This window comes from Sciurus vulgaris (genome assembly GCF_902686455.1).
Source record: "Sciurus vulgaris genome assembly, chromosome: 7".
NCBI lineage: Eukaryota > Metazoa > Chordata > Mammalia > Rodentia > Sciuridae > Sciurus > Sciurus vulgaris.
The window spans coordinates 74,606,396-74,630,865 of NC_136467.1; the positions used below are offsets into that span (position 1 = coordinate 74,606,396).

Below are 24,470 nucleotides of genomic sequence, written 5' to 3' on the forward strand. Positions count from 1 at the left end.
TTAAAAAAACAAAAAAGGGCTGGAGATGTTGTCAGTGCTAGAACACCCCTGAGTTCAATTCCTAGTACCACAAAGTAAATGAATTAAATTAATATAAACCAATTTACTTATGAAAGGTAAATTATTATCAAGAATAAATTCCAGGGGCTGGGTTTGTGGCTCAGTGGTAAAGCACTTGCTTGGCATGAATGAGACCCTGGGTTCAAGTCTCAACACTATGCATAAATAAAAAAATAAATAAAATGAAGGTTAAAATTTTTTTTAAAAAAAGAATAAATTCCAAGTATGACAATATTATAAGAAGATATCAACAAAATAGTAAATCTGGGTGAGAAAGATACTTGCAAGTTATCTATTTTGTTAACTAGGAGTTGGTTTCTGATAGAATAATAATAAATTGCCTTGAAATTAATTACATGGTGAAGTTTTTGAAATGTAACAAATTGTAATGGCATGCTTAAGTTCTTAAACATTTATCATATTTTGAGTTAATTTTTCATTAATTTTTTCATTTTAATTTTAATTTTTTAATTTTTTTTTGAGTTTTAATATTTTCATAGGCATTTTGGGAATTTTAAGCTGAATTCTATTCTTAAAGAATGATCAGTGTAGCCAGGCAGAGTGGTGTATGCCTGTAATACCAGTGACTTGGGAGGTTGAAGCAGGAGACCACAAGTTTGAGGCTAGCCTCTACAACTTAGTGAGAATAAAAAATCTGTGGGAGGTTGTAGCTCAGTGGTACAGCACTCCTGGGTTCAATCCCTAGTACTGCAAAAGAAAAGAAAGATCATCATTTAAAACAGCATTCTTATTCTCTGACTGGGTTGGCTAGCCTTGACCACATTTAGTATATCTAAGCTACATACTTTCGAATTAAAGCTGGTCACCGAGGGTTGTTCACTTTCACTTCCAGTCCCTCCATTCCTTAACTCCCAGACATGAGGCAAGAAAAAAATCTTATATAGCATATATATACACCAGAGCTAATTAGAGAACCACATCCACGTTTTATGACTTTCAATATTTAAGAATCTTGATTGCTAGAAAATGTGGCCTGATTAGAACTCTCAAATCTCATACATCACATAAGTTCCTTTCCTCTTGTGTGAACCAAATGCTTTGATTTTGGCCCATCCTTGAGTAGATGTTTAAAGTAGGGAAGCTTTAAGCTCCTTTTATAAGCAAAGAGAATCTAGGTCAGGATTGGTTGTTTTTTTTTTTTTTTTATTATCCTTTCTCTGATTTAATAACAGTATAAACCTCCCTTGCATCTTATGAAGAATGATCCATTTTGTTTCATAGCTACAGGACGTGGATGGCTACTTGAGATTGATACTATGATACATAGCTTCTATATTCAAAATAAAAAGTTATATATATAGAACATAAAATAGTAAGAGCAAGCCAGGCACAGTGGCACACACCTGTAATCCCAGCAGCTCAGGAGGCTGAGGCAGGAGGATCATGAGTTCAAAGCCAGCCTCAGCAAAAGCAAGGCACTAAGCAACTCAGTGAGAACCAGTCTCTAAATAAAATACAAAATAGGGCTGGAGATGTGGCTGAGTAGTTGAGTGCCCCCAAGTTCAATCCCTGGTACCTCCCCCCAAAAATAAGGCAAACTAAGATTTTGTTTTAATTTATATGCCTTATGTACAAAAAAGCAACACCAATACCAATAATATTGCTTTTGATTTTACAGAGGGCATGTTATAAGAGAATGATGTTACTAGTTCAGAGTACTATGAATGTTGTCTGCCTGCCTGCCTGTATGGATGTATACAAATGAATGCACAGACACACACACACACAGAATTTAGCCCAAGTTTAGAGTGGTGAATGATTTAGTCTACAAATCAAAGATGAAATCAGACGTTGTATTGTACCTAAGGAGTACTGTTCTAAATTCCTTATAATAAATAATCCACTGGCCTTGGTGAAAAAGATTGTTTGGAAAAAAAAGATGTTCATTGGCTTCATTAAGAATTTGTTTCCAAAGGCCTTGGTTAACCAGTTTTTTCTCTTGATTGATTTAAATAAGGCATCACATCATTTTCTGCCTTCCAGTGGAAGGAAAGTATATACACTTGGCTGGGGAAAAAACAAAAACAACAAAAAGCAACTATTGTCCCATATCATCTTAGAGTATGAGGGATAAGAAGAGCCACATCTTTCAAGACAGTGTTTTTCTGCTTTGTTTGTTTGGTACTGGGAATTGAAACCAGGGGTGCTCTGCTTCTTAGGTATATCTCCAGCCCCTTTTATTTCTTGCTTTGAGACAGGGTCTTCTTAAGTTTCCCATGCTGGCCTCAAACTTGAAATTCTCCTGACTTAGCTCCAAGTCACTGGGATTACAGGAATGTGCAACTGTACCCAGCTCTCAATGTGTTTCAGTAGGAATTTTTCTAATCTTTTAGTTTAGTGTTTATTCTGCTGTATCCAGGTTGCTGTTAAATCTATTTTAGTGACTTTTTAATTTCAGGCATCATATATTTTAAGTTCTAAGTGTCCACTTCTTTCTATAGATTACAGTTTTCCATTGAAATTCCCCATCTTTTCACCTTTTATGTTCTCCTGGTGTTTTCTTGAATATGTCAGTAATTTTTTTAAATTCCTGTCTGATAATGCAGATATCCAAATCACTTGGGTCTTCTTTTGTCTGTAATTTTCCTTACTTTCTAGTCATTTTTGCCTATTTTTTCCACATGCCTTTTTTTTCATATTTTTTTGGATGTTGGATATGGTGGATGAAAAACCATAGAGGCACTCAAACTACATGTCCTCCTAAAAAAAAAAAAAAAAAAAAAAAAAAAAGTTTTCTTCTTCCTTGAGAGTACTAAAATGACAGATCACCTTGATACACCAGGTATGGTTTGGAGCATTGTGAAAGCTAATCTGTTTTGGCTTTGATTTACTCTTAGGATGTGGCCTTTACCACTAAGATGTGGTCCTTTTGGGTAGTATTGAAAACCTGGGTTAGTCAGTTTTGGTTGGCACACACTTATAATCCCAACTACTTGAGAGACTGAGGCAGGAGGATCACAAGTTCAAGGCTATCCTGGGCAACTTAGGGAGACCCTATCTCGAAATACAGTAATAAAAGGGGCTAGAGATATCATCTAGTGGTAGAGTGCGCCTGAGTTCAGTCCCCAGTACCACAAAAGAAAATAGAAAGTCTGGGTTGTTGTGCAAGATTTCTTGACCTTTTGGTTACTGGGACTCCTGTTTCTCCAACCATGTGCATCTGATAAAATTTCAGTTCAGTTCTTGAATATCCAAATTGCTGTTTTTTGCTGGCCTCATCCTATATGCTTACAGCTTAATGACAGCCAATGACTTCAGGAGAATGTGTAGGTCAATCTTAGCGCGGGGGGTTTTGGGTCTATAATTTCCTTATTTCTGGAATTTTTGTTTCTCAAATTTGGTACTATTTGGGTAGTCCTGAATTCTAACTTCTGTCTCTTTAGCTTAGTTAAAAAGCCATTTTGAGGATTAATTTCCCATGCTGTCATTTGATAAGTGGCCCTGGTAAAACAGCCTATGCTTATATTGGTTATTCTCCAATGCCTTCAAATAATGGTTTTATAAATGTTGTGAAACTTTGTTTTTGGTCCTGGGATTGAACCCAGGGACACTTTACCACTGAGTTACAACAACAGACCTTTTTATTTTTTTTTGAGACAGCGTCTTGCTAAGTTGCTGAGGCTGACCTTAAGCTTGTGATCCTCCTGCTGTCTCAGCCTCCTGTATTGCTGGGATTACAGGCATGAACCACCACACCTGGCTTGTAAAGCGTTTATTTTATATAGTTTTTTTTTTTTTTTTTTTAATGAGAAGATTGGCCTAACAGAAGCTACTCTATCATGGTAGGACCCAGAGGTCCTGTATCTAGGGTTTGTTGTTTTTGTTTGTTTTTTCAATACCAGGGATTGAAACAAGGGGCATACTCTATGCCTGAGCTACATCCACAGTCCTTTTTTAAATTTTTATTTTGAGAGAAGATCTTGCTGAGTTCCCAAGGTTGGCCTCAAATATGTGATTTTCCTGCCTCAGCCTCCTGAATAGCTGTGATTATAGGTATGCACCATCACACCAACTAGGTTTTTGTTTTTAGTGAGCATTATTTGTTAAACTTTAAATAATTGTTCTTTTCTCTATTTTTCCTCTCTTTTCTCTTCATATTTTTATACCTCCGATGAATTGTTTAACCCTGACTGAACATGCAGGATATTTTTCAGAACTGACTCATAAGATGTATCTAGCAAAGTAAAAATCTTTTGGTCATATATTCTGCTGTAACAAATACTATGAATTTATTACTTGTGTTTGAACCAAAAGCATGCATAATAAAATTAGAACTATTTTAGGACTGGGGGTGTAGCTCAGTGGTAGAGTGCTTGCCTAGTAGGCAAAACACCCTGGGGTTTAGTCCCTAGCATCACAAAAGTAAAAAAGAATTATCTTGTAGCTTACCTATATTATGTAATATAAACATAATTAATGTTATGCAAAGCACAAGTTCCTGAAAGTGTTGTTTCTTAACTATTGTTTTGTCTGAAATATGTGTCTAACTTCATGGATGTTTGCAGGTCTCGACACAGGCGATTTTCTTACAGCCAGTCTAAATCTCGTTCCAAATCACTACCGAGGCGGTCTACCTCAGCAAGGCAGTCAAGAACTCCAAGAAGGAATTCTGGTTCTAGAGGACGGTCAAGGTCCAAGTCCTTACAAAAAAGGTCCAAGTCAATAGGAAAATCACAATCAAGTTCACCTCAAAAGCAGACTAGCTCAGGAACAAAATCAAGATCACATGGAAGACATTCTGACTCCATAGCAAGATCCCCATGTAAATCTCCCAAAGGGTATACCAATTCTGAAACTAAAGCACAAACAGCAAAACATTCTCATTTTCGGTCACATTCCAGATCTCGGAGTTATCGTCATAAAAACAGTTGGTGAACAGCAATGGAAGAATACTACATAGTCTTTAATATAAGTTATTAAACCTCTCATTATGTTAAATAAAAATTCTTCAAGGCTTACAGAAAATGTGAGTTGATATTAGTTACTCTGGGCATGTGGAAGAAATAAAATCTAGCTTTGGAATAATAAAGATTTGGTCTCACTTTAAGGGCCCACACCAAAAATTATGCCGTGTCTAATGTCACCATTTTATGGACCATATTTTATTTACATTGTAGCAGAAGAGTACTTTTCAAAGGTAATGAGTTAAAATGGAACCAATTTAGAAAATTCCACTTGGATATTAAATAATAATATTAATAATACCTTTTACAAAAACATTTTTTACTCTAAAGCACTTTTCATATAAAAAGTAATTACAACTATGTAATTGCATAGGGCAGACTTAAACTTTTTGACACCTCTGTCTCTTTTGTCTTGTTTACATTTAGGTCAATTCCTGGTAGGTACTAGTTCAAATTAGAACAGTCTCAAATCCCCAAAAGCAGAATTTATATAAAGATCAAGCATTCAAAAGACACATTGTCTTCTCTGAGCTCAGAGTTTTTTTTAAATTGTTGGATAGAATATTAGAGATGCCAGGCATGGTGGCACATGCCTGTAATCCCAGCTATTCGGGAGGCTGAGGCAGGAGGATTGCACTCTCAAGGCTAGCCTTGGCAATTTAACAAGACTCTCTCAAACATAATGGTTGGGGATGTAGGTAGGTAGTAAAGCACCACTGGGTTTGATCCCCAGTACTGGGAAAAAGAAAAACAGTATAAAAAAGTTGATGCGAAATTATATCCTAAACCATGTTCACCTCAAAACTTGAGAACATTTTAGAAATACTATATTTTCAGTTGAGACTATTACTTTAAAAATTATGGTGTGCAACACTCACAATCCAAAAATATTCATATTAAGCCTTATGCATGTGAAGAATATTATGTTTTATATAAAATCATATTTTATACCATTATTTCTACATACCTATTTTCATCTGCTGCTTAATTTTTTTCTTTTTAAAGCTCTAGTTCAATATTCTAAAGTATATAACTCATTATTTTTGAAAGAATGTTTAATACCTTGTATTACAAAACCCAAAACTACATCTTCAAAACACATTACAGTATTCAGATTTTACATTACACTACTCTTCATTTTTTTAAGCCAAATAACTTTGTTGATATTGTTTTTATAGTTGTTATAACTAAATTTCTTTTAAGCTATGTTTGTAGTTTGTTTTTCAGAGGGTTTTGGTAGCTTTGTAATAAAATGGTTTTGCATATGATTATTATAGGGGGTATATTTATAGAGGTCTACTTGTATACTTAATTGAATTATATTACTGAAACTTAAAAGTTATCAACCCATACAGTTAATATTTATATCTAGAGTGGTTAAGAAGAAAACCTTATATTTTTAGTATATAGGAACCAGTCTTTCTTCTATTTGTTTTGAATACAAATTCCATTCTTCTTTGCATTTTAGATTCTATATGTAAGAAACAACAAAATAATTTGTATGCTGGTAATATTTGGACAAGTACCATAAATTCATGTATATTGTACTTTCTGAATAGATTTTTCTCTATTTAATCATATACCAAAATTTATTTATTTCAAAACTACAACTCTGAAGTGTTCAGCTATAATAAAAAGTTATAAAATTATGTGACACTATAGAAAATTTAAAGGAAAGTCTGAACTTAGTAAAACAAATATTAATAGTAATTTTAAATATTTTCTAAATGGGTAAAGACATATAGTCATTTTAAATAATAACTAGGGGGACTGGGGATGTAGCTCAGTGGCAGAACATTTGCTCAGTACCTGCAAGGCCTTGGGTTTGATCCATAGTACTGCAAAAAATAAATAGATAACAACTAGGAATTGATTATACTGTTTTTTACTCTGCCTTCACAAATCATTATCTCTTAGCAAAAAGTTAATAAAGCAGTATTCCCTAACATATTTAATTCTTTTGTGTACCTTTGACTTGGTTTTCCATTGTAATCCCTAGGCTGGTTAGGAGGATACCATGTGGTTTGATGGGAGCTAAGGAAAGGCCTCCCTGACTACTGTGCCATGTCTTCTAGGAACAGCAAAGTCTTCTGACAGATGCTTAACTAAGATAATGTTTAGAGGAAAATAAGAGAATTCTATTCTTTATTCTATAAAGAAATGCCTTCAATGAAAGTGGTTCCATGTCTCTGGGTAAAAACCGATGTTTGGGTTTCTTGGAAAATCTGGAAATATCTTTATTCTAGCATTCATTTTGTCATGGAATTGTTTCGTGGGACTTAATTGAGAGATACTTAGCGTATGATTGTCTATTAATAAACAACTGTCTTCATTTTAGACATCTGTGATCAGTTCCTTTAGAGAGAATATATTTACTTAGGTACTTGCCAAGTTCATTACAGGGTTACTACATTACCACTGTTTCCTCAGGATTATAGAGAATAAGGTCAAAGAAAATAAAGATGGCCACTGTAGCTGTTTGTTTCCTGTCTCCTCATGAATAAGGCCCAAATAATTTTTGTAAAGCAACTCATATTTTGTGGCTGCTACCATGATGGGGGAATTTGCTGAAGTTTTTATTTGGAACCTAGGATTTAATTTTATGTCACTGTGTTATTTTCCAATGTTAATTTATTCCAAGACTTCTTTGTAATGTTTGCTTGAGATACAGCTATCCCAAGGTACAGTGCTGCATTACAAATAAGAATTGCTTTTATTCTGATCCCATTACCAGAAGCAAAATTGGCCACAGTTTAAAGGAGGACTACTATTAATTAAAATTGCAATTTCTAGTCAGGTGTGGTAGCACACACCTGTAATCCCAGGTACTCGGGAAACAGGCAGGAGGATCACAAGTTCGAGGCCAGCCTCAGCAACTAAGCAAGACTCTAAGTAATTTAATAAGACACTGTCCAAAAAAATAAAAGGGCTGGGAATGTGGTTCAGTGGTAGAGGGTCCCTGGGTTCAACCCCAGTATCTCAAAACAAATATATATATATTTGGAACAAAAGTAGGTAAATTAGAAATAGCAATGTTCATGATTTATTAGAATATTCATTACGATTTTATTTATTTTTTTGGTCCTGGAGACTGAATCCAGGTGTGCTTAACCACTGAGCCACATCCCTAGTCCATTTTATTTTTTGAGACAGGGTCTTGCTAAATTGCTGAGGCTGGCCTTGAAATTGTGATCATCCTCTCAGCCTCTTGAGTCACTGGATTACAAATTCATTACAATTTTAGATGTGTGTATATGTGTATGTTCTAATCATTTTCAGTATTGCTTTTGCTTTATAATTCCCACTCTTGCCATATAATCTATTAAATAGGATTTTTTTAAATGCCATTTACCATGGTGGATGAATTTTTTTTTGGGGGGGGGGGCGGGTACCAGGCATGAACCCAGGGGTGCTTAACCACTGAGCCACATCCCCATCCCATAGAAGGTCTTGCTAAATTGCTTTAGGGCCTTACCAAGTTGCTGAGGCTGGCTTTGAACTTGAAATCCTCCTGCCTTAGCCTCCTGTGCCACTGGGATTACAGGCATATACCACCACACTTGGCAAATTGGTGCTCTTCAATAGGTTTTTTTGTTGTTTTTTTAAATGACAACACCTTGTTCACTCTTTAGACTGAAAGCTTGTGGTTTCACATGACTGTCTATCATGGAAAATAGAACCCTATCACCTAGGGAATAATTTCAAACAACTCTTGTAGTTTTCCATTAGCTCTAATGGCATTAATTCAGCATTAAAAGCTTTTAATGAGCTGAGGGTGTAGCTCAGTGGTAGGCATTTGCCCAGCATGAGGGAGGCTCTGGACTAGATTCCCACCACAGCAAATAATAAAAGTTTGTTTTTGAGTTTTTTGTTTGCTTGTTTGATTTTGGCCAATTGCAGTGGCATGTGCCTATAATTTCAACTACTTGGGAGGCACACGTAGAAGTTAAATGGAGTGTTAACTCCATTTAAGTCCAGTCTGGGCAATGTAGTGAGACCCTATCTCAAAAAACAAACACTTTAAATAGGAAACAATCAAATGTTAAGATTTGCTCATTGCCTTGCCCTCTATTCATTTCAGTGCTTCCAGAACATACATCTCATAAATCCATAATCTCTTTTCCCTGTTTTCAATTCAGATTATTCCACTTTAATATCTTTAGCTTTTCTCTCAAACCATGGAAAGTTAGAAATCTCTTTCAGAATCCTTTTAATCCCCATTTTCGTCTTTATATTCCCTTAAAAGTTCTTCAAGCATTAACACGTCAACATCAACATTAAATATCATCTGTCACGTTTTCCAAACAAACCATTACTTTCTCTAATCTTTTATTTGGCCTAATGTTCTTAATAGCTTTGGTATTTCAGTCATTGGCTAGAGTTGTTCTATTGTTTTAGACATAACCAACTAACCAACATACTTGAACGTGCAAAGAAAAATATTAAAGAGATTGAAAATTTACAAACTCAGAAAATTTATTTGTACTGCATTGCTACCTGTCAATGAACTTTAGAATTAGAAAATATTCATATTGTACTAGTGGAATAACCTGGTAAAGCAGTGTTCATTTTCTCCAATTCTATTTAACATTTTTTATAAAATTCTTCAGTGGGAATTTTATAGTGAACACCCATATATCCACTATTTAAATTCTATAATTTACAGTAAACTATGCTCACTTTATCACATAGCCATCCATCTATCCCAATTATTTTGAATGTAACACATAGTAAAAAAAAAAAAAGTGGAACATTCATAATGGGGTATTCTAAATTAGCTAAAGAGCAGTCAGAAGACCTTGGTTGAACAGCTTTCATAAACACTTTTATTTTTAAAATTCAGGATTTGGTCTCAGACATCAGATGATTACAGGAATTTCAGAAGTATATATCGGGTTAAGCAAACTGGCATGAATGAATGCACAGTGACTAAAGTCTTAGAAGTCTGGTGAAAAGCAATTCCTATCTTTGATATCAATCCCTTCTAAAATTTGAGAGCAGTAAATGTCTTACCAGTTGAAAAATAAGGTTAATTTTGTTCAACTTTGGAAGGGACCATTGTGAGCCTTTGTTTTATAGCAAAAATATCCCCCAAACTACTTTATCAAAGGTTTTGAACGAAAGCCCTGTTATTCCATGTTGCCAAGTAAAAAGTATCATAATAAAAATCTTCCTGTTTATAATGATCTCACTGTTAGGCAATTTTGGGTTCAATTTAAATGAAACATTTGCATACTGGAAATAATCAAAAAGCACCAAATGTTTATAAAAAGGAAAAACAGCTTGTTACTTAAAAACCCTGAAACAAAAAGAAAAAACATTCAGCTTAGTTTGCTTTTTAAAAAAAGGGTGGGGGGAGGGAAAATGTACCTGCTATCCTTTTCCAAGATTTTAGCCTGTCAGGAGCATATCTATAATTCAGACTTGACAACTAGTCAAGTTAAGTTCTAATTTTAGAGAATTATTCCATAATTAGTTGTAGTTATGTATACATAAGCAGCTATAGAGGAATGTGATCAGCATCCACAGGTGCTTCTCAATGATGACAAACCCTTCTTACGCTGAAAATGCATTTAACATAGGTAACCTACCAAACATCATAGCAACACAGAACACTGAACAGCATTAGCTGTTTCCCCTCAAGATCCGGTGACTGGCTGGGAGCCATGGCTCATTACCACTGCCCAGCATCACAAGCATCTTATCACATATCACTACCCCAAGATCGAATTTCAAAACTCCAGTCCAGTTTTTATAGACTACAAATCATTTTCACATCATTGTAAAGTTGAAAATAGTTAAGTGGAACCACTGTAACTCAAGAACCACCTCCAGTATCTTTATAACCAGAAACCCATATGTACATAAAGCCTTCTTTGACAAATGTGCATCTGATTTTCAAAAAGTATTTATGTAGATCCTATCAGTTCTCCCAGTTTGTCCCTTTCTACCATTACTTAATCAGAAACTAATTAATGCCACATAATCTACGATAAACTAGTCCTCTAATGAATTTTAAATTTGTGTAGCCAGTTCAAGAGACACATTATTATAAAATCTGCTGGAGAAAATTATTCTAAAATATGAACAGTGAACCCTCAGTAAATATGACACCTTTTATAAATCTTAAATTGTAACTCAATTTGGGTTTTTTTTTATAATTCCAGTTTAAATTTGGGCAATACAATTCCTGGGTGTTGAGAACATTACTTATATACATTTTAGTACATTTAATTTAGAACCTCAAGAAAAAAAAAAAAGATGAAAAGTAACAATTTGAAAACTGATTAATTCAAGATGATTTAATCCAAGAGATTAAATTAAATCCAAGAGAAAAAAGGTTTGGTTCAACAAGCAGATCATCCCCAACTCTTTTTTTCGTGTGTGTGGGGGAATAGGGGGTGGGTACAGTGGAATTTATTGGTAGTACATAAAACTAAGTGGACTAAGTGGATCTTATTCAGAAGATCTGGGATGGAAACTGGGAGGAGCAGGGAGGTTCTCGATGTGTTGGGGGACTAAATTGAGGCAGGGATTCCCCAGCAGCTGAGGGCCTCTCTTTTCCTCTCATGATCTCACTGACAGCCAGGAGTGGTAGTGCAGGCCTATTATCCCAGCAACTAAGGAGGTGGGAGGATCACAAGTCAAGGCAGCCTCAGCAATTTAGTGACACCCTGTATCAAAAAAAAAAAAAAAAAAAAAGGTCTGGGAATGTGGCTTAGTCGTTAAGCACCCCTGGGTTCAAACCCCAGGATCAAAAAAAAAAAAAAAAAAAAAAAAAAAAAAATTATTGGGGTTGGTAGTCCACAGCCTCCTAATCCTTGGAGGCTATGTGGACCATAATGTTCACCATCCTACTACTGTAGCCAAATTCACTGTCAGGACAGAAAATGAGCCTGACAAAAGTCAACATTGAGGGCAGCAATAGCCTTAGCATGGAAGATAGAGGAGTGGGTGTCCCTACTTAAGTCATGGCCCAGGGTGCCTACTTCACCACTGTTTTGGAGTTTTTCAGTTTTTGTTTTGTTTTGGTCCCAATGATTGAACCCAACCTCAAAATAAAAAAATAAAAAGGGGTGGGGATGTAGCTCAATCCCCAGTACCAAATAAATTAAAAAAGCTCCACTTTAATGTGATTATTGCTTCTGTGCACTATTTACCTACACTGTACCTCTTGGACCCATCTTCTATTTGCTGTGCCTTTCCACATGGACAACCTACAGTACATCCAAAAAGTTCAACAAGTCAAATCAAAATTATCTTCCGGGGCAATTCCAATCCCCCCACCCAGTTCCCTAATTGCTAGTTTGTCCTAGTCATTGGATTTAAAAATCATTCTTTCCTTACCGTTCATTCCAATGTTCTAAAACATGCTCCAATGTAAGGCATCTTTACATTCCCTGACAATGTTCTGAAGGCCCTTTTCTCTTTAGAGCTATTAAAATATGTTCAAGTGACATTCTTGTTTTGTGTTCCCTTTCCCACCTGTTCATATTTCCACCAATTTTGTTTTTTTGAAGCAAAAATCTCATTCCTTTCCTCAAATCTGATGATTCTGCCATGCTTACATAATAAAGCTGAAGCTCTTCAGCATGACATTCAAGGGTCAATGTTCTTACCCCAATATACCTTTCAAATACATTTTTCTTTACCTCTCTTGAGCTGCTGGAAATTCATCTTTTTACATCATTACTACTCACTTTTACCTCTACATTGTTTTCCTCTTCTGTCAAATACTACTGATTTTTTAAGGCCCGACTCAATGCTATTTTTAAGGGGTCAGATTCCCAAAGAGAAAATTCCCAGTTACCAGAATTATTCACTACTTCCTAGGAGGAACAATTTTCTTTTTTTACCTCTTTAAGTATTTGTGGTTGTGCGAGAGAAAAATGCAGCTTGTATCTTAGTCGAGTTTTTTTCCTCTCCACCTCACCCAGTTAACTTTCAGTTCCATTTATCCTTTCATTTCCTGAACATACGTCAAAACAAATCCTCACACATTAAATTGCAGACATTCTACTGGACAAATGTCAAGCAAGGGGGAGGACGTCAAGGCAGTTTATTATCCAATCTGCAGGAACTCTATATTATCAATCAGAATTTTAATAATCAAATGCAAAAATAATTAAAACTGAATGAACGTGTCATCTTCTAGAATCATGGACTTATATTTGGGAAATGTCAATTCACCCAAACCAATCTTTTAGTTCTCAGAAACAATGTCATTAGAAAAAAGGTTAAAATTGGTTAAAAGTTTGGTGAATTTTCTAACTATGGTCTGAACTTCTAAGTTTCCAGGGCTGGGGACAGAGCGAGTGAAGAGCACACACCTAGCAGAGTCAAGGCCCTGGGTTTGAACCCCAAAACTAAAAAAGAAAAAAACATTTCCACCTATTTGAGGACAATACCTTTGTCTGTGAGCATAATTTCAGCTCTCAAGTTCCTTTGCATCTTCAAACCCCTACCTTTCCTTCCCAGGCGCTAATGCTTAAAAAACCTGCTCTCAAAATGTCTTCTCAATAAAATTATGGCATTTGCTGGCAAATGGATGAAGTTGGAAAATATCATACTAAGTGAAATAGGCCAAGCCCAAAAAACCAAAGGCTGAATGTTTTCTCTGATAAGTGCGTGACAATATATAATGAGAGGGGGTTGTTGGGGGTAAGAGAAGAATGAAGGAACTCTGGATGGTGTAGAGGAAAATGGGGTGGGATGGGGTGGGGGACAGAAAGATAGTAGAATGAAACACAGTATTACCATACGTATGTATGATTAATGAATGGTGTGAATCTACATTGTGTAAAACCATAGAAAAATTGTACCCCATTTATGTACAATCAATCAAAATGGAGTTTGTAAAAATAAAAAAAAAGATTTTAATTTAAAAAAAAGGCATTTAAAAAAAAATTGTCTTCTCTTTGTCACCTTTTAGCCTTCTTAGTTACAAAACCAGCTCCCCCTTTTGGTAATCTCAAACTGTTTAATTATGCTTCTCAAAACTGCTTCTGGAATAATCAGGAATAAGGCAAGGGCAGGTGGCTTTGAGCTGTAAAGCCCAAATCTTCCCTCAGACATCTAACACACAGGCTTTACATGAGATTGCTGGGGATGACCAGACATTCAAAGAACCTAGACAATCCACCGCAGCCAGAGCAACTCACAGTACTCATTCTACCCTCTCTCCAAGAAGGTAGCTGTGACCTCTTTCCCAGGTCCATTCTAGGCCCTGGTCCTAAGAGGCATAAACACTGGGACTGTGGCGGGGAGCTGGGGGGTGGTCTTTGTTTACTTCCTTTTCAACGTTACAAGTTAACTTCTGTCTTTTCCAGAGGTAAAGACATGAGCAGGAAGTGCGACTTTTAAAAAGATAGTTTGAAGTCATGTACTAAACCTATTTTTCTCTAGAATGATGGGATTCAATTCAAATCCCATATTTGTACAACATACTAGCATTTCATTCAAATATAGGGAAGGAAAGGGTGATTACAAAGTACCATGCCCAAAACCTCAATGCTGGTCCTGCTAAGACAATGTAGATTACTTGCCTAGAATATTGCAGTGTTTTCATTTATAAACCATACAAAATCACCTAAAGCTTGCATTAAGAAGTACCTTGGCACAGGCCTCTAATCCCAGAGGCTCAGGAAGCTGAGGCAGGATTGTAAATTCAAAGCCAGTCTCAGCAAAGCGAGGCACTAAGCAACTCCATGAGACCCGGTCTCTAAATAATTTATAAAAAAGGGCTGAGGATGTGGCTCAGTGATCAAGTTCCTCTGAGTTCAATCCCCAGCACCCCCCCCCCCCAAAAAAAAACAAAGTACCACCTTGAAACAAACTGCTCCTTGTAATTTACTTTGATTTTTTATTGCCTTTTTATCTATCTGCCTACGAGGACACCTAACAATGCTTGATATGCTTGATACCAAAATGAATGCAAAAAAAAAGCTCTTCCCATAATATCACTAAATCGATGATGTGAATAAACTCAGTACCAAATCATTAATATCTGAAAACTTCATTATGCAGTACTAAACACATACTGCTATTTTTTCAGTAGGTAAGTGCCCCTACACGTAACAATTTTCACACTCACAAACCTTTCACTTCATTGCAATTGAGTTCCCTTTACCAACACTAGTTTAAAATTTAGGCCTAAAGCTGGCAATGACACACATCACTTGCTTTACATACCCACAAAACCAAAACAAGTGACAAAAACATGAGAGGAAATGTTAAGGCATTCAAATGATAGCAAAATCAAAAAGTACCTGGACGATAATGGACCACTAAAGAGCATTTTCGAACAAAAGCTATTCAACTTGTGATTCACTAATACCTTGTCTTTGAATACATATCTTTAGTATAATTCAATCAATTTTGCTCAAAGTGTTTAAGACCTATTTTAACACTTTATAATACAGTCTACATCCTGAAGTCATTCTTTTCAAAATTTTAATCGTGTTAACTTGCTGCTCTTATTACAAGGTTAGAAGTTCACCTATTTTCATCACTTTAAGCACCTGTTTCTCTAAATGCATTTTTAAAAAGCCAGCTGTATGTATATTGAGTATAGCTAATTTCTCTACATATAACACGTTACAACCAGTGGCAAAAAATGACTGCTAGGTTAAGTGATTTATACAGAATAGCAGACCTATGACTATTTCTCAAATTTTGTGGTGACAGTATTGAGTTATCATACCCTCCCAGCACTGCTTATCAAGTTATTCTAAAGTAATGCCTATACTACCTCTACCCTTTATGCAGCCAGAAGTCTCTTTCTGCCCTTATGTGAACCAAAGGATATATAAGACCTAAGATTCTTCCAAGTAACACCTTCCTCTTCTATTCCATTTCTCAAGAACCCATGTACTCTTTAACATCTTTTTTCCTTATCATGTTTAAATACTGCCCATTCAGAAAAAAACTTCCTTTTTGTTGAGATTAACTAAAATCCCTAAGGAATTGTATTTTTAGAATTTCAGTTGGAAATATACACATATGTACACACACACTATTGGAAATAAGGTTGCATCTCTACTTTGACAAAGTACAAGCACATGAACTGCCATATTTATCCTCAAGCAAGCTTTGGAATTTAGATTTTTCTCCATCTAAGAGTTTAACATCACTTATAATTATTTTGGTTCAAAAGATCAACCAATTCAAATCTAGTAAACCAATCCTGACATTCACTGAAAAACATTGTGCATTAAGTCAAATGGTACTTTATAAAACCATTCACACACCTAAAATTTCAGAGACGGGAGTCTGATGAAGAATATTGTAAGTTCGAAACCATCCTGAATTCAGCAAGGCCCTAAGCAACTGAGTGAGGTCCTATCTCAAAATTTTTAAAAATGGGGGTAAGGGGTGGGGATGCACGACAGTGGTAAAGTACCAGGTTAAATCCCCAAAAAAAAAAAAAAAAAAAAAAAAAAAACCCACTCATAATAATATATTTCAAGCTATATACTAACATACCCATTTCCACTACTGAGATGGGGAACTCTTAGAGGTAGAAGTGTTAAATTACAGTTAAATTCTAAAAATTTGTAAGATGGATAATTAGCATAAAGTCAGTCAGTAAAAATGGAAAGTTAAAATCCAATCACAACATAATCACACAAACACAGTCACACATAAAGAGTCAAGACTAGTTTAAAAGGGGGGGCCAAATTATTATTATTACTTTCAAATTTGATTACAACCAATTTTGTTGGCATTAAAATTAAGAGGCATTTTAAATTTGAATGACTTATATACCAAAACTCAGAAATTAAATTTGGCAAAATGGGAATAGTTTTCCAGTAATTACAGACAGAAGGCAGAAACCAATTCTGGGAAACACAGACAAAACCCATGTTTACAATGATTGTGCCACAGATTTAAACTTCAGTAGTGCATTAGTAAACTTCACATTTAGATCTTCACTTTGAGATTTGAGCTGTTTCTTGAAAAAAAAATCTCAGTACCTTGTGCAAATAAATCAGTCTTCCATGTGCCTTAGCACACACTTAAAATTTCTCCACTGTATATATACAAAACACCTACCATGCTGGCAGGGCAAAATACATACTTTCATAACAAAACTATAATGTACCTCTCAAGTATGAACAATATACACATAATACATGGTATACAGTATTTACAAAATATAAAATATAATACAAGCTGTTTGTAACTTTTTAAGCTCATCTTTTGCACCTGTAGGTTGCAACAAGGCAAATTTCCATTTCTGTACCAATTTTCTTTTAGAGTCCAGAGATTTGGGGAAAACTGTTTTACATACATACTGAAATCTGAAATCTAAGTTTGAACTTTTAGGAGCGTTTTTAAGTGTACTGCCATAAGCTCCCTATTTTGGTTGGAATTTTCAACAGTGCTTCCCATCCAGTGACTAGGAGGCTTTGGAAGAACACTAGGAGAAGGTGGATCACTAAACTTTGCCCCAGCATAATTTTCCTTTTGGCTCACTTCAGTTAGAAATGCTGATTTCTTCAAATGCATATTTTTAATGTTCTCAGTATTTTTAAAAGGCTTTTTTTCCTGCTTCTGGATTCTATCAGGCGAAACAGAATCCTGCCAAAAGTTATTTTCATTCTTTTTTGCAGAGGTGATCTTGGTTAGTGGCAAGTGATATTTGCTTTTCTGTCTGTTTATCTTTGGTTGTTCACACAAGTGTATACCATGAACAAGCTGGCCGTGGGGAAAGGCAATTTTCTCCGATTTTCCCATCTTTGATTTTAAAACCTACAAAGATAAGGAACACAAAAGTGAATACAGTTTTCAAATAAAAATCATTTATAAAACTCACATTATATATATTTTACATATTTCCTTCTAAAATGTTTCCCCCTAGACTTTAAGTTCACTGTTTTGATTGCTTTTGAACTTGCTGCACTGGATGTCCAAATATACCTCTTAAATGTTTGCCACTAAAAATTATGCAATTAATCACCGGTGTAACCAGTATGCAACCTTAGCAAGTGCTAAAATGTCTAAATTCAAACTAACCTCCAGTCCATCTAGCTACAACTGTAATGAGATCTCTTCCAAATGTTTGCCAGAAAAATGTTTCCAGTCTGCCCCCCCCCCTTTTTTTTAACATTTGTTGCAAGAATTCGTTTCATTCAATCCAATACTTTCCTACCTTAAGTGGACCTTACAGTAAGTTGCAAAGGCAAAGGTTAAAAAAGATGTGTGTAATTAGATCATAGCCCTTCCAATACTTGTAACATGCTTTGTAGCACCCCAAAACAAACCAGCGAGTACAAGGTAACATTGCATGTCAATGAGATAACTGCCAGCAAAGCTTCCCCGTTTGAATATCCGTTTGGAAGAAAGAAATCTTACTGGTCAGCAAACAAACTACAAAATGCTCTTTAATATTATCACTAATATTTCAAGTCATCGTATATTAAAACTAGTAATCTGAGAAGATAATTTAAAGTTAGTAACTTTTTCCAACGGCACAAGCCAGATGAATTCCAAATCTCAGTCCAACATCCGACAACCAAGGGCAAGAACCAGTTTCCACGTAATTATGAAGTCACTGAAATTACACGTTTTAATTTGCTAAAATTACAAATCACTTTAGACATTTAATCCCGCATGAATTTTCATCCATTTTATCCAAATCAAACACCATGACACTTGGGCAACACAACGTCAATTCAACTGTTAGTGAATACTTTTTCTGGACAAGTAAAACTACCCGCCATTCGTAAAGTTCAGTATAGTGCACAGTGAGAGTTGCTGAACAATATATTCAGTCAACATTAAGACTAGCCCACAAAATTTACCTCTTCAAAGAAAGAAAAAACGAAGGCCGTTCTTTCGAACTTTGAAACTTTGAAAGTCCGACAAAGTAGGTCAGAACCGCGGTAAGCGAAGCCCCAGTTGAGCTGGGTGTCCCACATCTCGGCAAAAAGCCAGCCCAACGAAATCGAGCCGCCTGTAGCCCAGTCCAGCGCCCACGCAGGTGGTTAGAGCCGGTGGAAACCCAAAGCGGGCCCCACCCCTTCCCTGGCCTCCCCAACCCGGCCCCACCACCTTCATGAGCGCCGGAGCGCTCGGCACGTAGCGCGCGCTGACGTCAGCCCTCCCGCGGGCCCCTACCCTCCCCCACCACCGCGCGCGCCCGGAACGCCGAAACCCCCTGGAACGTCGCCAGCCTTCTAAATCGGGGCTGTTGCTGGGGCGCAGCCGCTCCTCTCATTGGCTGGCTCCCGCGAACCAATAAGCAGCGCCAGCGCATGCCTCCCCTTCCCCCCTTCCTCCAGCAAGACCAAGCGGGCGTCACGGAAACTTCCCTCCCGAGTAAACAGCCGCCCCTCGCCCTGCCCCCACCCTCCCGACCCCCTCAGAGCCCGGCCCAAGCCCGAGAGCCCGCCAACGGCCCCCCAGACCCGCCTCGCAGTCCTCACCTCTTTTTTCAGCGGGGGTTGGCCGGATACCGCGGGCCGCAGCGGCCCAGAGACGCGGATCGCTTCCTCAGTTCGGGTTGCGGCTGCAGGATCCGAGACCGAGACGGTGGCCGGGCCCGGGACCGCCTGCGCTCCGCTTCGACCAGTCGCCGGGCTCTGGCCGCCCTCCAGGTTCGGCCGGTGCTGCTGGTACTGGTGGAAGCGACTGGGTAGCTGCCCCCCGGGGCTGGCTCGCACCTTCTTTTTTCGCCGCTTCTTCGGCGCTGCGCGCGGGGTGCCTCCCGCAGCGGCCAGGCTACAATTGGGCAGAGCTGCTGGAGCGCGAGGCTGGGGAGTCAGACAGGGGCCGTCTCCCCCTAGGAAGTGAGGGAGGAAAAGGGTTGGGGGCAGTGCCCGGGGGTCTGGAATCCGGGGTAAAGGCGGCGGTGCCGTAGTCACCATCGGGAGGGCCCCAAAGTAACCGCGGGTGGAAAAGCCAAGCGGAGCAAGACGGCCGCCCAGGAGGAGCGGCTCCCGCTGCGGGACAGAGACGACAGTCATAGCGCCAGGAGGCAGGCAGCTCGGCAGGAAGAAGAAAAAGAGGAAGTGAAGGCAGTGATCACAGGGCGGCGGCGGCTGCTGCTGCTAAAAGAGCCACAGAAGAGCGCGGACTATGACTCGGGCGGAGGCGGCGCAGCAACAAATAGCCCCAGCCCGGGTTCCGAGTGTTGTTATCCGAAGCTCCGCCTTGCACCCGCCTACCTCCCTGCAGAAATCCAATCTGAATGCGACGGGGCAGGCCACGCCTCTCAGGCCCCGCCTCTACCGCTTCAGGGAGAGGAACACACAAACAAGCCGCTTGCTGCAGCCCGGCACAAAGAGCGCGCAGTGCGCAGGCGCTGCCAACGGGCTCTTTCGGGAAGAGTCAGTCCCGCGAACAATGAAGTTAGGTTTCGGCCCCACCTTCCCCCCACCCTTCCCTGGCTCTTTCTGCGCGTCGCTCAGCGGGGCGCTGAGAGGTCGGGGGTGAATTGGCTGGGGGTGGGGATGTGGGACAGAACAGGGCAGCGGAGGAATTGGAAAACATCAAGGCCACTTGATCAGTGCTTTCTCAGCTCCTGACCTTGGGGAAATATTCGTTTTATTCCAAGCCCAACATAAGAGCATTATCATTTAAAAAAAATGATTTCGAAGAACACTATAAAAATTTCACTCACTCCTTTCAGCAACGCTGCTTGTTAGCGCTGGTGACCGCATAAGAATTAAAAGATTTATTGATTAAAGTTCTCCATAAATGGACTTTGGATTTTTTACTGCCTTCATACTTAAAGGACTGTGATACTTTAGGATCACAACACCGTGCCTGATGCTTCAAGAGGCAACAAAAGAATGGCTTTGGATCTCAAAGGGAGAAAGCGAAACAGCTCTGCAACATAGTTTATTTTGTTAGCTGCGCATTGAGAGAGATTTTTCATTATTTCCCCCACAGCGCTAACACCAGAGAATTGTGCCCTTCAATTAGCAAACACTTTATGCCCCAGGAACTGTTCTTTAAGTAATCTCATTTGAAACAACAACCCTAATGAATAGGTGCTGTATTTTATTCCCATTTTACAGGAGAGGAAACTGAGGCTCAGAGGCTAAAGAACTTGTCAATGATCATTCAGTAACTTAGCAGAACTTTGAACTGTAGGTCTGGCAAGACTAGCGTTTTAACATCAACCATAATATGTGTTTTACGTGTAGGTTATTAGAAGACCACAAGGGCTGGTGGAGCTAGCCCAGCAGTAGAGTATTTGCCCAGCAAGCCCCCTGGCCCTGTTTCCTGTTTTGGATCCCAAGATTACAACAACAACAACAAAAAAATAAAAAATAAAAAAAAAGAAAGAAAGAACTTACACTTCTCTGTATCTTCAAAGCCTCTTTTTCAGCCTGTTTTTCAGTTTTGAGGTGGTAAAAGATTTAGTGCCTAAAACAAAACAAATGCCCTATGATTGATAATAAAGTTGGACAACTGAATATCTAAAGTAATGCCTTCTAATAACTACATAAAACTTTTAATACATTTAATCATGAGTGACAACTGGATTTTATCTATTGGTGTCTGCAACACTTAAATTTTGTTTCTTTTTTTCTCCCCTTCTCTCTACCTTGAATATCTTTCTCTTTTCCAGCTCCCCCACAACAGTGACTTTATTTCCAATCCTCTACCTACTATTTAGATATTCAATGCCTGTCTGAGAGATACCTACATGAAAATAACACATAATCCTACTTATATTTTGCTTAATTCTCAATTATGAAACTTTCCAATCATGAAATAACATTCCTTTAACATTGAACACAACCAGGAAATCAAAATGTTTAACAATTATTTCCCTAACATTTAAGCATTGATCATAAAACTTATGATAAACTCACTTTGAACCATTTAATTTAAACAACAGTTTGTGTTAAAAAGCCAAGTATGCACAAATTTTACAATAATTATAAAAGTTTATTAAGCATTATTGCCATAGGTTGAAATGAAAGTCTTCATTATGCCTATACTTAACATCTTTCAGAAGTTGCAGTAATTTTTTACCACATGCTTATTTCTTAAACTCTCCTAAGGGGTACAGCAAGTCTGTGCAGGTTGAACTTTGTACAAGAGAATCTGGCCAAAGAGTGAAGGAGGTAAAATATAGCTGTATGCTTTTGAAGCCATCTAGGCCCTTTTTTTTTTTTTTTTTTTTAAATCTTTTTTTTTTAGGTACCAGTGATTGAGCCCAGGGGTGCTTAACCACTGAGCAATATCCCCAGCCCTTTTTATTTTTTTATTTTGAGGCAGGGTCTTGCTAAGTTGCTCAGAGCCTCGCTAAATTGCTGAGGCTGGCCTTGAACTTTCTATTCTCCCTCCTCAGTCTCCTGAGTGGCTGGGATTACAGGTTGTGCTCCATGCTCATCTGAAATTTTTAATCCCTCACCCATAATCCCATCCCCATGTATAATCCTTTTATGGCTCATCATTGGCATTTTGTAATTTTTCCATTGACCATGATATCTTTTTTTTTTTTCTTTTTGGCACCAGGGATTGAACCCAGAGGTGCTTACCCACTGAGCCCCAGCCCCAGCCCTTTTTATGTTTTATTTTGAGACAAGGTCTCGCTAAATTGCTGAGGCTGGCTTTGAGCTCAATCCCTCTGTCTCAGCCTCCTAAATCACCAGGATTATAGGTGTGTTCCACCACGCCCAGCATTATCTTTTTATTTTTTAATATCATCATAATCTTTATTTCATCTCCCCTACCTTAAATTTTCAGAGCATGGAATTTAAACAAAACTCTTGCAGAATTTTTTTTTTTGATTCAGGAGAGTTATTGTCTTTCTCATGATTTAAGCTTCTTGTAAAACTTGGGACACCCAAGCCATCCCCTAGTTGGCAGTCTACAATCCTAAGGAAGGCCTTCACCAGAACCAGTCATGCTAATACACTACTCTAGATCAAACCAGCAAAAATAACTCTGGCTGGAGATGTGGCATAATGGTGGGGCTTTTGCAAATACAACAACCTGGGTTTTATCCCAGCACAGGAGAAGAAAAAAAAAGAAAAACCAAAACTAACTTCATGCTATTTTTGTGTGTATTATAGAATGTACTCTGTAGAATATTGACACATTTTTCTTTTCTTTTTAACTGGTGATTGAACCCACGGGCACTTTACAACTGAGTTACATCCCCAGCCAGAGTTGAGTTTATTTATATATTTATATTTATTTAAAATATTTATGTATTTTGAACTTTATTATTTATTTATTATTGGTAGTAGGGATTGAACCTAGGGGGGCTTAACCACTGATCCACATCCCCAAATCCTTTTGTGTTTTAAGACATGATATCTCTAAATTATTGAAGGCCTCACTAAATTGTTGAGGCTGGCCTTGAACTTGGAATTCTTTTGCCTCAGGCTCCCAAGTCACTGGGATTACAGGCATGCTTCACTGTGCCTGGCAATATTCTATTTCTTTAACACAAAAGAATCCCAAAATAATTAAGGTGGTTTTGCTTGCCTGTGAATCCCTAACACAAAAACTGACCTTCCTACCCTTGTTCAGTGCAAAACATGGAAATCTATTGACTTAATTGTTATAGTTATCTTTGGATATTTCACTTGACATCTCCAGAAAATAAGAGGAAATTACTGCCAAGAAGTTTAAAATAAATTAAGTTTTCCTTCGATTGAAACTCTGTCAAATCTCATTTATTTTTCAGGTCCCAGGATAGTCAATTCAATCCTCCTTTCTAGTCAGCTAAAATTCCGTAAGGAGAATAGCATATTTCATTTTTACAAACTACTGCAGCGCCCCAGTTTTAACAGTATTTGAATTTAGAGTGATATGATAAAGTAGAATATCAGACGCTAGGGTTCTTTCAACTATGTGATAGTAGAAGGGTACAAAATGAATAGTTGTTTTAGAGAAATGCTTGTGATTTTTAAGCCTGAGATTGTACAGAGAGGGTTTTTTTGTTTTGTTTTGTTCTTAGTTTGTAACCCCAAAACATAAAATAAAAATGGGAGTTGGCCAATGATTTTCTGTCAATTCTTCCTAAGGGTTTGGGGGACATGTTTATGTCCTTAAAACATCCAAGAAAATATAGGATTCATACAAAATCATCAAATGGACATAGCCTGAATTATCTAAACCATGTCCTTATTTCATTCTTGAAAATTTAAGGTTTGTGCTTGGTGCCATGCAATTCTAGCAATTTGGTAGACTGAGCAGGAGGAATGCAAATTCAAGGCCAGCCTAGGCCATTTAGAGATCCTGTCTCAAAATAAAAACCAAAAAGGACTTGGGATGTAGTTCAGTAGTAGAGTACCCTGGATTCAATCTCCAATACTGGGGGACAGGGGTGGAGGGGAAGAAAGGAAAAGAAAATAAAAAAGGTTTAAGGTTTGTACAAGAAGATGAAACTGGTATTTCCTTAGTTATACCATTTATTTTATTTTATTTTTGCAACCCCACCCTTTTTAATTTTAATTTTTTATTTTGAGACAGGGTCATGCTAAGGCTGTCCTCAAACTTGCAATCCTCCTG

At 37.6% G+C, this 24,470-nt stretch overlaps 2 protein-coding genes across 6 annotated transcripts in view; one reads left to right on the forward strand and one right to left on the reverse strand.

The window, feature by feature from the left end:
- Positions 1 to 7,984, forward strand: part of SRSF12 (serine and arginine rich splicing factor 12) — a 65,483-nt gene extending 57,499 nt beyond the window's left edge. For all 5 annotated transcript variants that reach the window (XM_079147013.1, XM_079147010.1, XM_079147012.1 and 2 more), the window contains exon 5: positions 4,587 to 7,984. In XM_079147013.1, the coding sequence (XP_079003139.1) occupies positions 4,587 to 4,956 (370 nt within the window). In that variant the 3' untranslated portion in view covers positions 4,957 to 7,984. The remainder of the gene's footprint in view (positions 1 to 4,586) is intronic.
- An 8,661-nt stretch (positions 7,985 to 16,645) lies between these two features.
- PNRC1 (proline rich nuclear receptor coactivator 1) lies at positions 16,646 to 20,315 on the reverse strand. The gene is made up of 2 exons (XM_079146999.1): positions 19,415 to 20,315; positions 16,646 to 17,738 (listed from the first exon to the last, which is right to left on the reverse strand). The coding sequence occupies exons 1-2, from the start codon at positions 19,952 to 19,954 to the stop codon at positions 17,295 to 17,297; spliced, it is 984 nt and encodes a 327-aa protein (XP_079003125.1). The 5' UTR covers positions 19,955 to 20,315; the 3' UTR covers positions 16,646 to 17,294.
- Positions 20,316 to 24,470: the final 4,155 nt, after the last annotated feature.

Excerpts from the sequence above, each read along its gene's own strand:
- PNRC1 (XM_079146999.1), bottom strand. The coding sequence starts at position 19,954 with ATGACTGTCGTCTCTGTCCCGCAGCGGGAGCCGCTCCTCCTGGGCGGC. Across the intron at positions 17,739-19,414 it reads AACCCCCGCTGAAAAAAGAG|GTTTTAAAATCAAAGATGGG; the intron begins GTGAGGACTGCG and ends TTATCTTTGTAG.